A 14,760-nucleotide genomic window follows, 5' to 3' on the forward strand; every position below is an offset into this window, starting at 1 on the left:
CAAACACACAAGGCTGCTTTTGAAAACCAGAGCAGGGGCTATCTACGCTCATGGGGGAGAGAAGGCTACCGAAGCTGCTCCTGGCGCGACTGCCGGCCCTCCTCGCGCATAGCCTGTCTCTGCAGGGCCACCTCTCTCGCCATCTGCTGCTGCTGCTGCTGCCGTAACAGGTGTCCCTGCAGCCTCTGCTGCTGCAACGCCTCCTGCTGTTCCCGCAGTCGCTGGGCCTCCTCGGCCCGCAGTGCTGCCAGTCTCTGCTGTTCCAACTGCTCCTCATAGAGTGACCGGAATTTGGCAACTGGCTTGGATGAAGGGTACACCTGGGGCAAAAAGAGTTGGTGCTGAGCAAGAGAAGTCACCTAGCTCCTCTGGGTTTTACCTCCGTTTATTTCTTGTGGAAAACTCAGGAGGCGGGGCTGGTTTATTAACACCCATTTGTCAGGTGAACTGAGATTATACATAAAGGCCAAGAACTCCCATTCCCCAACTTTCTCTGAACCACCCTTGCCTCTTGGCTTCTTTTAGCAACTGATCTTCCCAATTTGTTGGCATTAAGGCAGATTTTCAATGTGATCCCTTCTCCGGTGGAACAGAGGCCACAACAGAAGAAATCAGTTTCAAACTGTAATTGAATTTACATAACCAGGCACTTGGTAACCTCACACTAACTGGGCAACTTGCAACCTGAAGCTGTAGCTAAGGCTTTTTCCACGAAGAGTTGAAGACCCAGGGATGCCAGTTAACTCTAGTAATACGTATACCAATCCCAGGCTAACCAGATCCAAAAAAAAAAAAAATCAAATTCTAAATTACAGTGGAAAAGCAGAGAACCAATTTTCTTCAAAGAAACTAAGAATGGATGAGAAGACAGTATCTTCTGATTAAAGGAAAATCTGATAACAGTTAATTCTTAAAACTCTGCTTCCCTGAGATGCCATCTCATCCCTGTTAAAATGGCTTTTATCAAAAAGACGGACTAACAGATGCTGGTAAGGATGTGGAGAAAGGGAAACACTTGTACACAACTGTTGGGAATGTAAATTAGTACAGCCACAATGGAGAGCAATATGGAGGTTTCTCAAAAAAACTAAAAATAGAACTATCATATGATCCGGCAATCCCATTACTGGACATATATCTAAAAGAAAGGAAATCAATACATCAAAGAGGTACCTGCCCTACCGTGCTCACTGTGGCACTATTCACAATGGCTAAGATATGAAATCAACCTAAGTGTCCATCAATAGATGAATGGATAAAGAAAATATGGTATGGAATTTTTTATTCAGCCATAAAAAAAAATAAAAGCATTTGCAGCAACATGGATAGAACTGGAGGTCATTACGTTAAATGAAATAATCTAGGCACAGAAAGACAAATATCACGTGTTTTCACATACCTATGGGAGCTAAAAAAGATGGATCTCAAGAAGACAGAGACTAAACTGGTGGTTACCAGAAGCTGGGAAAGGTTGAGGAGATGGGGGATGAAAAGAGGTTGATTAATGGGTACAAAAATACAGTGAGAAAACAGGAGTAAGATCTACTGTTCAACAGTTCAATAGGGTGACTATAGTTACCAACAATCTATTATATATTTCAAAATAGCTATCAGAGAGGAATTTAAATGTTCCTAGCATAAAAAAAGATAAATGTTTGAGGTGACAAATATCCCAATTACCCTGACTTGATCATCACACATTATATGGATGTATCAAATTAGCACATGTGCCCCGAAAATATGTACATCTATTACATACCAATAAAAAAATTATGCTTCCCATTGAGCTACTGCTACTCCCTACTCTCCCTCCACCCCACAGCTAATGCATGCACACACAATTCTCACCAAAAGGAAGAGGGTAGAGAGTTGAGGGAAATTAAACTTAGTGGGGAGTTACCTCCTCTAGTGGGGAAGGATGCAAGACTGGGAGAAGATTTCCAAGGCTCAGTTTGCAACTATCTGAGAGGGCAACTACAGAGGCCTTCACACCTACCCAGCTAAAGCCTCAAGCAGCTTAAAGTCTCAGAAAATCTGAGGCCAACAAAGCGTTACAGTTACAAATAGAAGGTGATCAGCATCTGTGTAACTTACTGTTCGGTATCCGTTTAGAGATTACAAAAGGAAGGTATCTAGCTGCGCTCAGTGTTGGCTTACTTTAAGTTCCTTTAAAGTGTCACTTATGATAATCATGGCTGTTTTTTTTTAAGAAAGGGAAAAGTCTTACTTCTGTGTGAGTGGCAAGCTCAGAGAGGAGAGCCTGAGCAGAGACGGGTTAAACATGCTCACCTAGTGGAATAGCCCTAAGTGGTAAGATCAGCTTTTTCTTAACCAAATAACCACTTCAGAGGTGAATGTTCAAAAGCCAGCGTGTTAACTGACAGTAAATGAACAGAGAGAGGGACGCTTGATCATAGAAAATGAGACTTTTCTCTGCTTCGGGATGCTCAAGACGGGACCTGAGCACACATTGGGAAGGTGCCCGATCTGTGCTCACCTGTTCTACTCTGTTAAAGGGATGCGGGGATGAGTCTCTCTGAGTGTGAACCAGTGACACAGAGAAGAATACATACATACACCAGCAGCTCTTTCTCTTGTCGCCTTTCATCTTTCTGAGGTATGTAAGTAGCTATGCTATTAACATTACAATAGAAAAGTTAAATATGTTCACAGAATATTTAGCGAAATCACTCAAGTTTTTCTTTTAGAGGTTGTAATGTATGGGGAGGCTTTTTAAAAAATATTTAAAAATAAATCCACTTTCCCCATCCCAGTAGGCTTGAAGTGGGTAACCTCATACCTCCGCGTGGGCATGCCCTTCCAGAAGGTTGGCTTCTTCCTTTTGTTCACGATGTTCTTTCCACTCCCGATCCTGTTCCTCTGGTGATGGATCGTGTTCCTCCTCAAGATGTTCAGCTTGTCCAACCTGCTCCATTTCCTCCTCTTCCAGGGCCTTCCTGTGCTCCTCCTCCACCTGATGCTCCTCAGGCTCTCTGGGTTCTGCTTCTTGGTGGTTCAGCTCTGCTGGAGCCTGGAATGCTACCTCCTTATAGGTGGGAGGATACGGTTGCGTTTCTTCTGTTCTTCCAGGAATTGCTTCATGCTTCTGCCACACGTCACTATTTCGAGACACCTACGCCAAGCACATCACTAGAAATGACATTTTTCTATTTCAAAAGTACTGCTATAGTTTCTTCATTACCATGGCTATGGGGCTACAACATGAACAGTTGTCTAGAAATATACAGTCCTAACTTAAAAATATGGCTGCAATAGAGACACTTAATTTTTCTCATTCTGTAATCTCACCTATAAAATAGAGACAATATAAGCAAAACTTCATCTCAGAAAAACTACAGTAAATAATCTGGAAAGTAAAGCCTATAAGTAACCACATCTCAGAAGTAAACCCTTCCCTCTAGAAGCAATCTAACTTGTTTCTCTTAGAATAAAAAAGGAAAAAAACCTCAAACTGATGAAATAATTACACACTTTTCTGCAATGTAAATTTTGTTTTCAATAATTATTTGAATAAAGAAGGATAATATAATATCAAATTGAGGAGGAGTTGGGTTTATTTTTTATTAGTTTGGTTTACTAATTTAAAAAAAGAGAATGCCATTATTAATGGACTTCCATATTAATGAAAAATAGTGCCCATTAAACAAGATACAATAAAATAATTCTAATGTATTAAAGTAGAATTTCTTTGTAAACCAGAGGGAGTCTTTTGTAAATATTATATTGTTCATACAGAAAACTCTGAATAGAAAAAAGAAATGTCTTTTTGTAGAATATTCCTCCTCTAAAATTGGTTGATTCAAATCATTCTTCCCTGCAAGTTTCAGATATTTCTATATGAACTGCATCACTCAGAAAGTAGGGGGAAGGAGATGACAAAATATTGCTAGAAAAATCTGTCACCCCTTTTCCCTTCCTAACCTTTTTTATCAGAAAAAATATAACTTCTTTGGTCAGACTGCTCTCTCATAATTGAAATAAATGTAAAACCCTATTCTTTAATTATCCCAGATATAATTATCAAACAAGAGGCATAGGACTGTACAAATATTAATAATAAACTGGGGAGAAAAGTCCTTTCTCAGACATCTGAGGACAACTTCTGTAGATGAACATTTTACCAATGTCCTCACCTGTCTGGTATGTTTGACATAATGCTGCCCAGGCTTTATAGCAAATATTTCTCTAACGAGCCCTAGGTGCTTTCAAACACCTGTCATTTATCTTGATAATATCCTTGTGAGGAAGGTTAGAGCAGGTAACTACTATCTCCACCTCACAGATGGAAAAACTGAAGTTCTGAATCACTGGAAGATTAATTCAGTAAACTAGTAGTCCAACAAGGGTAGAGACAGAACCAACTGCCAGGCCAGTGATCTGGACATGCTTCCTTAGGCTAGTCGTTAACATAAGATCCAGAGAGGAACAAGAGAGTCTGTAAGGACTGTGAACCCGTCTGTGAAGGAATACCCTGAACAGAGTGAAGATGCTCATATATGAAGTCCACTCACATTAACTTAATTATTCCCATAAGATGGTAACTTGGAGCCCGGTCTTCTCAAACATCTATTGTTAAAAACAACTGTGTCAGGAGGAGAGAAAACCATTTTCCCATTTTTTATTACACATGTGATTGCAAAAACAACTTTGTAAGAACTAATGATAAGGGTGATATTACTTTTGATGTTCCACTTTGAGATATTCTTAAGCAAGGCTTAATTTTTATAAAGAGTAAGTACAGAAAAAATATACGATGAGACTAGCACTCACACCCCTGGTAGTGTCCTATAGGTCTTTTAATACCAATTTTGGTGTGCTCTGTATGGACCTAGCACTGCACCAAGTTCAAATACATTTTCAACGTTAATATTTGAGTGGGCTGATTGTCACATATCATGATCATTTCACTTTCTCACCCTACTTGCTCCCCACCCCCCAAAAAACCGACCTTGAAAAACTCGGGCACTACAGCTCCTTTAAGACAAATAAACCCACATGGATAAAAACAAAGCCAGTAAAATCTTTCCCAGAAAACACTACAGCAGTAGTTCTCAAAGTGTGCTGTCCAGACCAGCTGAATCAGTTAGAAATGCAAGTCCTCAGGCCCCAATCCATATTAACAAACTCAGAAACTCTGGGGCTGAGGCCCAGAAATCTGCATTTTAACAAACCTACTGGGGATGCTGATATATATTAAACTAAAATTTGAGAACCACTGCTCTGTAGATAAAGGTGGCAATATTGAGAGCAGTTTACCTTGGGGCTGCTCAACAGGGAAAGTGACCTAACTACAGATTACCAGTTCATGCCTCTTACCTCCTGTGGCTCTCTGGTTGGTATCTCCCTTGCCGTGTTGTAACGTGGTGGAGAATGTGCCACCTGGGTAACATTTTGCTGCTCTGATCGATCAGGTTTTCGAAAGCTTGGAATCCTATTCAGAGTATCTTTCAGTTGTTTATATTCTGCAACTTGAGTCTGTATATAAATTGTACAATTGGAGGCAAATTGCACAATTTGAGGAGAGAAAAAGATATCATTTATAGATGGGCATTTGGGTTCACTGGAAGACTAGACAAAAATATTGTACCTAAATACAAGCTAGCAAAATATGCAGGTTGTTTCCATGCTGTTAGCTATTCTTACTTGGACATGCTTAACCATTTCTGAGCACATGCAAATTAGAATTAGAGTTAAAGAAAACAGGAAAAATATCTAAAGACAGATGTTAGTTTCCCATGCTACATTAAACAAAATCAGAACTTTTGTAAATAACTTTCTAACTTTCTAGTATAAATATCATTATTAAAAGTAAGACAGCTATGCAATGTTTTATCACATTAAAAATCTAGGAAAATACAACACAAGATGGCAGACGAGAAACACCTCCAGCCAGAGTGTCTCTGCAAGAAGGAAAGATTTTAGATCAAAGTGAAAAACCAAACAGGCAGACAAACATAGATCGGATGAAGGTAGGAAAGAAGGGTGCCTGAACCTATAGGAGACTCCACGGAAAGACTTAGTGGAGCAGAACTGGAAGGAGAAAGGCATCAGCAGGGTCTAAACCCCAAAAGGCTTGGAGACCAGCGACAAGGGTAGGTGGAGGGGTTAAATTTCCCTCCCTTGCATCTCAGCCTGCTGGTAGGCTCCCAAGCTGCTGGAGACACCTGCCGACACCGGCCCAGAGATGGCTGCCACCAGTGAGCAGTGAGCCTCTTGTGGACAGAGGACCAGGGCTCCCAGCTCCCTCAGGGAACCTCCCATCCCACAAACTTGAGCCCATTGGCAGGTGCCATATTGCTTCAGTCTCTGCTTCCCCTCCCTACCTATAGCTACCTAGAGAGACAATTTAGCTACCACCTGGAGGCATCCACAGGGAACGGGATCTTTCCTTTTGGGGCCCTGCAGTGGACTGAGGGGTACCTGGACTGTGAGCTCCCTACCCGCCAGCCCTCCCTGGTGCCATTTGCTTGGTGACTCCAGTAGAGTGGGGCAAACCCTGAGACAGAGAGACATTGATCCAGCTTCGAGACCCATGGGGTCTCCAGTTTGAGACCAGCATTCTTCTCTCTGGCAGGATCAGGGATTGATCTCCAGGGCCTGGGGGACAGGCCTACAGGCCAGATCCTGTACACCCAGGTCTCGATTGCATTGCCTGGGGGCACAGAAGGGATATTTGTGAACTAGTCTACTGAGGTGTGTGTGCCTCCAGAGGCAGATCAGAGTAGGTGCTAGCTGCAGTGTGCTTGAGGGGCAATCCTCCCCCCATGGAGGGCAGGGAACCTCCTGGTGTGAATCACAGTTAGGGAAGCTCCACTGGCTTGAGGTCCTGCCTGCTGGCAGAGGCCCAGAACAAACCATGGAATAGGGGAGGGTGGAAAGGAGTGAGACCTGCTCTAGACTGCCAGATTGCTGGTCTCAGACAGCCCCACCTCCACACACAGACCTTTTGGCTGAGTGGGGCCATTTCAGCCCCTCCCTGGCAGCTTTAGCCAGAAGCAGAGAACAGATCTTTGACCCCTGCTAACACCATTTGTGGAGGTTGAGGGCAGGCTCACCCAACCCAGCCCCATCCAGCCTCACTTCCCACCTGCCCTTGCTGAGGTGGAGAATAAGGACACACCTGAAAGTTCAAGGGCCCCACCCACCACCTGAGGCACTAGAGTGCCTCTCCAGAGGAACAAGAGCTGGTTACAGGACTGAAAAACAACACTGAAGCTTGCTCCTTCCAGCAAGTGCCACCTACTGACAGGAAGGCCAATTTGCATGTCCTTTGACTGCATTTACTGACTCTTCACACAGGGTGTGGTCAAATCTCACCCACAGGGACCACCTACTGGCTCAGAGACTAAAGTGGTCCTGTCACTATCTAAACGGAAATCCAAAAGTAAGAAGCAACAGCTGCTCCAGATGGGAAGGAATCAACAAAAGAACTCTGAAAGTATGAAGACTCAAACTGAAAGAACACCCCCAAAGGGGAACACCAGCTCTCTAGCAACGGATATCAACCAAATTCAGAATGCTAAGATGACAGAAGAAGAATTTTGAACATGGACTGTAAGCAAACTCAATGATGTGGAAGTGAAAATCGATACTCAACAAAGAAACCATAAAAAAAAAATCCAGAACTTGGAAGAAAAATTCAGTAAAGAAATTGAAATATTAAAGACAAAAAAATAAACAGAACTTCTGGAAATGAAAAATTTACTCAAGGAATTATAAAACACAGTGGAAAGCCTCAAGAATGGGTAGATCAAACAGAAGAAAAAATCTGAGAAATGGAAGATAATACCTTTCAATTAAATGAGTCAGTTGCAGAGAGAGAGCAGAGAAATAAGAAATAAGAGAAATGAGCAAAGCCTACAAGAAATGTGGACTTATGTGAAGAGGCCTAACATGAAAATTATAGGCACCCATGAGAGTGAAGAAAAAAATACACAAGGGTTGGATAAACTATTTGAGGATATAACGGAGGAAAATTTCCCTGGCCTTGCTAGCAATCTAGATATCCAGGTACAAGAACCAAAAGAATTCCTGGGAGATTCATTACAAACAGGAAGACACCACAACCCATAGTCATCAGACTGGCCAAAATAGTCACAAAAGAGGCCCTCTTATACCAGCTATAAGGCAAAAGAAGCAGGTAACCTACAAGGAAAACCCATCAGACTAACTTCAGACTTCTCAACTGAGACCTTACAAGCCAGAAGAAAATGGGGCCCCATTCTCACTCTTCTTTAAACAGAATAAAGGCCCAGCCTGGAATGCTGTATCCTGCAAAACTAAGTTTCTTATACAAAGGAGAAATAAAGACCTTCTCAAACAAGCAAAGACTGAGGAAATACATCAAGATAAGACCTGCCCTCCAGTAACTACTCGGAACAGAGTTACACATGGATCAGCATAATAAACACTCACCAGTGTAAACCCATAGAAAAGCTAAAGATCAAATTCCAGATACCACAATGGCTCAAGAGAGAAAACAAAGAAACGAAGTTCAACTAAACAAAATAAACAGAAATCTGCTTCACTTATCAATTCTTTCAATAAATGTGAATGGCTTGAACTACCCACTAAAGAGATATAGGCTGGCCGAATGGATAAATATACACAAGCCAACTATCTGCTATCTTCAAGGTCAAAATCAATGTACAGAAACCAGTAGCATTCCTATATGCCAACAACAGTCAAACTGAGAACCAAATCAAAGACTCAATACCCTTCACAACAGCAACAAAGAAAATAAAATACCTAGGAATACATTTAACTAAGGAGGTAAAAGACCTTTATAGGGAGAACTATGAAACATTGAGGAAAGAAATGGCAGAGGAAGTAAACAGGTGGAAAACCATGCCATGCTCATGGGTCAGCAGAATCAACATTGGTAAAGTATCTATACTACCCACAGTGAGCTACAGATTCAATGCAATTAATTAAATACCAACATCATTTTTTGCAGATCTAGAAAAAATATTCTACACTTCATATGGAACCAGGGTCTTCTATAGAAGATCCTGTATAGCAAAAGTAATCTTGAGCAAAACGAACAAATTGGGAGGCATCAATTTACCAGACTTCAAGCTATATTACAAAGGCTATAGTAACTAAAGCAGCATGGTACTGGCACAAGAACAATGACATAGGCCAATGGAACAGAACTGAGAACCGAAATATAAAACCATCCTCTATAGCCATTTAATCTTTGACAAAGCAGACAAAAGCATACACTGGGGAAAAGAATCCTTATTCAATAAATGGTGCTGGGAAAACTGGATAGTGACATGTAGAACACTGAAACAGGATCCACACCTCTCACCTCTCATATAAATCAACTCACGGTGCATAACAAACTTAACATCTAAGGCATAAAACTGTAAGAATTCTAGAAGAAAATGTTGGAAAAACACTTAGAGACATTGGTCCAGGTAAAGGATTTCTGAAGAAGACCCCAACAGCAATCACAGCAACAACAAAAATAAATGATTGGGACCTGATCAAATTAAAATCTGCACAGCCACAGAAATTACTACTAGAGCAAACAGAGAACCTACAGAATGGAAGAAAATATTTGCATGCTACTCATCCAATAAAGGGCTGATAACTAGAATCTGTATAGAAGTCAGGAAAATTAGCAAGAAAAAAATCAAACAACCCCATTAAAAAGTGGGCAAAGGACACAAACAGAAACTTTTCAAAAGAAGACAGAATAATGGCCAACAAACATATGAAAAAATGCTCAACATCTCTAATCGTCAGGGAAAAGCAAATCAAAACCACAATGGATAGTATAGTATTTAACTCCAGCGAGAATGGCTTTTATCCAAAACTCACAAAACAATAAATGTTGGCATGGATACACAGAGATAGGAACACTCATACACTGCTGGTGAGACTCCAAACTAGTACAACCTCTGTGGAAAGTAATATGGGGACACCTCAGAGAGCTACAAACAGAACTACCGTTTGATCCAGCAATCCCATTACTGGCCATCTACACAAAGGGAAAAAAAAAACATTCTATAAAAAGACATCTGCACTAGAATGTTTATAGTAGCACAATTCGCAATTGCAAAGATGTGGAAACAACCCAAGTGCCCATCAGTACATGAGTGGATTAATAAAATGTGGTATATGTACACCATGGAGTTCTACTCAGCCATGAAAAACAATGGTGATCTAGCACCTCTTGTATTATCCTGGATAGAACTGGAGCCCATTCTATTAAATGAAGTATCACAAGAATGGAAAAACAAGCACCATATGTACTCACCATCAAATTAGTATTAACTGATCAACACTTATGTGCACATTTAGTAGTAACATCCATCGGGTGTTGGAAGGTGGGAGGAGGAGGAGGGGATGGGTATATTCACACCTAATGTGCACGATGCGCACTGTCTGGGGGATGGACACGCTTGAAGCCCTGACTCGGGTGGGGCAAAATCAGTATATGTAATCTAACATTTGTATCCCCATAATATACTGAAATAAAAATAAATAAAAAATAAACAATCTATTAAAAATTCACATATACAAATACAAGTGTAGATACATTTTACCAGTATGATCCATTTCTCAGTGGAAAGGAATCATAGGTTTAAAATATGCATACACACACACACACACACACACACACACACAAAACATTACTCAGGCCATCCCTTTCCTCCAGTTAATTTGTGCTCAAATAAAGTTCCTTACTTGACAGAATGCTTCCTATATTGTGCTCTGTGGTTTTTGGAAAAGAATAGCATAGGTGTGGTATGAGGCTTGATTTTTATTCCTTAATTCAGAATATCCTTTTCTTCTAAAGTGAGAAAGGTACTAATGCAGGTATAAGATTAGAATCTGCTCCCATAGGTATATCTGTGAGCAGGCATGGTGGGATGTGTGTACGTGTGTTGTCTGTAAAGTATTTTTAATACAAGGAGCTAAAAAGACAGAAAAAAACCAATTACTTTAACAAAACCCGCGTTGTGTATACTCTGTGTATCATGTATACCAACACCATTATCTTGAAAAGAAATGCTGTGTGTATAAACACACACCACACAAACACATACAAAGAACACAGAGATCTTTTTCTTAACAAGCTTTCCAGACGGGGCTGCCTCCCTCAGTGTGAAAGGCCCAGCAAGGAGCTGAGTTGAAGCCCACCAGCATTCCTGCTGCCACAACCATGCACCACAGCACACTGCTCTTCCACCCCAATAAAGGGTGCCTTTTTGCCTCTTTCTAATTTACACTAAGGTGAGGAAGTCTGCTTGCTAAATTTCTCCCAGGGGACTGACTTTTTATAATTTGTACAAAGGTGTACCATGTGACAAGGAGTGGCTCTTATCTCAGAAACCAATTAAAATATTTGCGAGTCAATTTTCGAGGTCAAAGAAAAAAAAATGACATCTAGTTGGTGACACTTCTAATATTTTAGTACTCATATGGAGAATACACAAAACTCAAATTCTATCCTTTCTTCTTTCTCCTCTTCCTAGATACATAATCTTTGAAGGCAGTATGCTGTGGTTGTCAAACATCTGTGTGCATTGAGGACCATGTTAAAAAAGTAGGCTTCTGTGCCCTCACTCTAGAAATTACAATAGGTCTGGGGAAAGGCTCTGGGATCTGTGATGTGGAAAGTCTTAGAAAATACTGCTTAAGAGTTAAGCATGAGTTTGATGTTAGGATGACAGCAGCTTCAAACTTGGTTCTGGTCACCAATTTTGAGCCAGCTACTTTACTTCCCTTTTGGCCTCAGTTTATTTAGATATAAAAGGGTACAATATTATATAACTCACTAGGTTGTGAGGAATAAATAAAATCCTCAACTACGTTTAAAAATCAGGTTGTCAAGACAGAATGTCATAAGATGATTTATACGAGAAATGTAGATGCCTAAAACAGCATTTCTTTTCTAAGGAGATCTAGGGAAAGTTTTAATATGGTATTATGGATTGAATATGTGTCGTCCCAAAATTCATATGTTGCAATCCTAACCCCCAGTGTGATAGTATTAGGAGGTGGGGCCTTTAGGAGGAAATTAGGTCATGAGGGTGGAACCCTCATGAAGGGGATTAATGCCCATTTTAAAAGGAATCCTGGAGAACTTTCTTGATCTCTCTCGGTCACGTGAGGATATAAGAAGTCAGCAGTCTGCCACCTGTAAGAGGGCCCTCACCAGAACCCAACCATGTTGGCATCCTGATCTAAGACTTCCAGCCTCTACAACTGTTGAGAAATAAATTTGCATTGTTTATAAGCCACACAGTCTACGGTATTTTGTTGCAGCAGCCCAAACCAATGAAGATATATGTCTCTAATTAAGGATTATACCTAGTTCTGGCATTTAAAAAAAAAAAAAAGGCAGGACAAACTTGGAGCACACACTCAAAAATGATATTTAAAAAAATAAAAATACACATAGCTTAAGTAAAAATGTATATTTTTTTCTATTATAAAACCCTCTCAGTAAAACTGCCAGTGTGCTTATTACTTCAGAATTGTGATTTTAGCCATCAAATGAACTATTAATATTTTATTTGTATTTCTATGGATTTTCAAATTGTTGCTTAGTCTAACTTTTATGGCCATTATAGCACATAGGGTATTCAAATTAGTTTGTCACATTTTATGTATGAAGAACAGTTTTATATAAACTAATATCATGTAACAAAAATTTTATAAAGAAGATGTGGAATGAAATAATCTCCTCTAAAGTCAATTTAATTTATATACATGTAAAAAATTACCACACAGCTACAGGTTGGCAGGGAGACAACCAACCAATGACTATCTTGAAAAGAAGTCTCACAAACACACATGCTACAGCCTCTGAAATGGGTCAGGACCCAGCATGTTATACCTTTTAATAATTTTATAAAGACAAAAAATAATACATGGCCTCCTGATGAGCACAGATAGGTGGTTTCCCTTTGCTCTTTTTCTCATAATTCCTCTAACAAGAAGAAAAGTGAAGGTCTAGTTTAAAATAGTGACTAAAGCTAGCCATTCCCGTTGCTTTGCTTCTACTAAAAAGCTGCAAAACAGTATGGTATTGTTTTAATAAGCTCTCTGATGCTTGTATTTGTTCCCTTGTTCATTCAGTAAATATTACTGAGATCCTGGCTTGTGCTAGGGGCTGTTCTAGTCTTTGAAAAAATGGGCTTATGACTCTTGTTTTTCCTTCTCTATTGACTCTTCTTTTCTGTAATTTGACCAACATATAAGCCCTATGCCAAAAGGAGTGTGAATGTAGGCTAGAATGCTGGGACTGGTGGAGGGACAGAGGAAAAAGTCTGACAATAATTTATCTAGGTAGCTAGCATCACAAAATCTTACAGATCCTATACTAAGAGCTAACACGAATCAGATAGCTGTACAAGACCATATATGTGGGATAATTTCTGTGATTTAAACAAATACTAGACCATTACATGTAGGGACTGGTAGGGGTAGAAATAGTCATATCACCACACAACCAGCGCAAAAAATAATCGAAAGTTTATTTTATATTCTCTTGATTGAATTCTGAAAGCATGCATGGTCCTCAGGATTAGGATAGCTCTGCCCCAAGGCACTCACTAGAGATCGGCTTCGAAGAGAGACTACATGCATAGTGGAATTCAGAAATGTTAAGCAGACTTTAAAAAGAACTGATAGAGGCTGCTACCATTCTAACCTGTGCAGCAGCTAGTGCACTCTTGTGGTCTTCCAAAGTCACTACAAGTTGTTCATGCTCGGAGAGTAAATTCTTATGCTGTTGCTACACAAAAAAGAATTTTACATGTTGAGCTTTAATATTCTATGACAAATTCTTCTTTGGCTGATAGTGATATGACCACCCAAACATTACTTGCTTGTTTATTTGTTGTTGTAGCAGCACTTGTGAAGTTTAAAAATCGCTGTAGAGAGAAAGCTACGCATTATGTAGTAATTCCATACCCAAAATGTGCTAACCAAATATAATCGTTTACAATGAAATCAAAACCAAAAGAATCAATCTTTCATTATCAGTAAACATTTGTAAATAAAAACTGTATAAAAATGCAACCATGTAGCAAAAGAATAATTTTAGTACTAATGAAAATGTTTAGATTTTAAAACCATCTTTTAGCTTACGATGCTAAAGTGGCGAAAGTATCAGGTACACTCCAGTTTAGGCAAAGCCCACAGTAACAATACGGATTTTTAAAGGAGGTCAATTAGGGAATGACTTTTAAAGTCATTCCACAAAGTAAAGCAAGCAAACACATAAGAGTCAAATTCTTAGTTTTATTTTACCTTGACATCTTGAAGCTGCGTATGTATATCTTGATGTGCTTTCCTTAGTTGTCTGTTCTCTTCTCTCAAATTGTACACAGTTTCTATTTAAGAAAAAGAAAAATCACACATAAAGCTTTGAAATTTTCAGGGTTTTGACTGTACCATTTTCATATCTAAAGCCTTACATAGCATATTTTAGGATTTGTTGTGAACTTTGGGACAGCGTAATATTCAAAATCAAGAAAAACTACACTGTATTGGGATGCAGCATGGATGAAGCTGGACATCCCAATACAACCTGGCTCAGTAGTTTAAATATTTATAAACAAGCTACATATTATAGACAAAAGTTAAGGATCTTTTAATTACTCAGGAGTTAAAAACAAAATATTTCTGTTATGAAGCAAGCCCTTGGGAATAAAATATAATGGGTAGGGGTGTTCTCAGATTTCAGTCTCTTCACAAATTAAAAATAAAGGTTCA

General features: G+C 39.7%; 1 protein-coding gene across 6 annotated transcripts in view; it reads right to left on the reverse strand.

Moving 5' to 3' along the window:
- Window positions 1-14,760, reverse strand: part of GOLIM4 (golgi integral membrane protein 4) — an 86,792-nt gene that overhangs the window by 14,380 nt on the left and 57,652 nt on the right. For 4 of the 6 annotated variants that reach the window (XM_012640220.1, XM_012640218.1, XM_012640221.1 and 1 more), the window contains exons 6-10: window positions 14,296-14,378; window positions 13,694-13,777; window positions 5,338-5,496; window positions 2,801-3,133; window positions 70-320 (exon numbers count right to left, since the gene is read on the reverse strand). In XM_012640220.1, the coding sequence (XP_012495674.1) occupies window positions 70-320; window positions 2,801-3,133; window positions 5,338-5,496; window positions 13,694-13,777; window positions 14,296-14,378 (910 nt within the window). The remainder of the gene's footprint in view (window positions 1-69; window positions 321-2,800; window positions 3,134-5,337; window positions 5,497-13,693; window positions 13,778-14,295; window positions 14,379-14,760) is intronic. The other 2 variants (XM_012640223.1, XM_012640222.1) reach the window with 1 other exon arrangement.

This window comes from Propithecus coquereli, unplaced genomic scaffold, assembly GCF_000956105.1.
Source record: "Propithecus coquereli isolate 6110/MARCELLA unplaced genomic scaffold, Pcoq_1.0 Scaffold15, whole genome shotgun sequence".
NCBI classification, from domain to species: domain Eukaryota; kingdom Metazoa; phylum Chordata; class Mammalia; order Primates; family Indriidae; genus Propithecus; species Propithecus coquereli.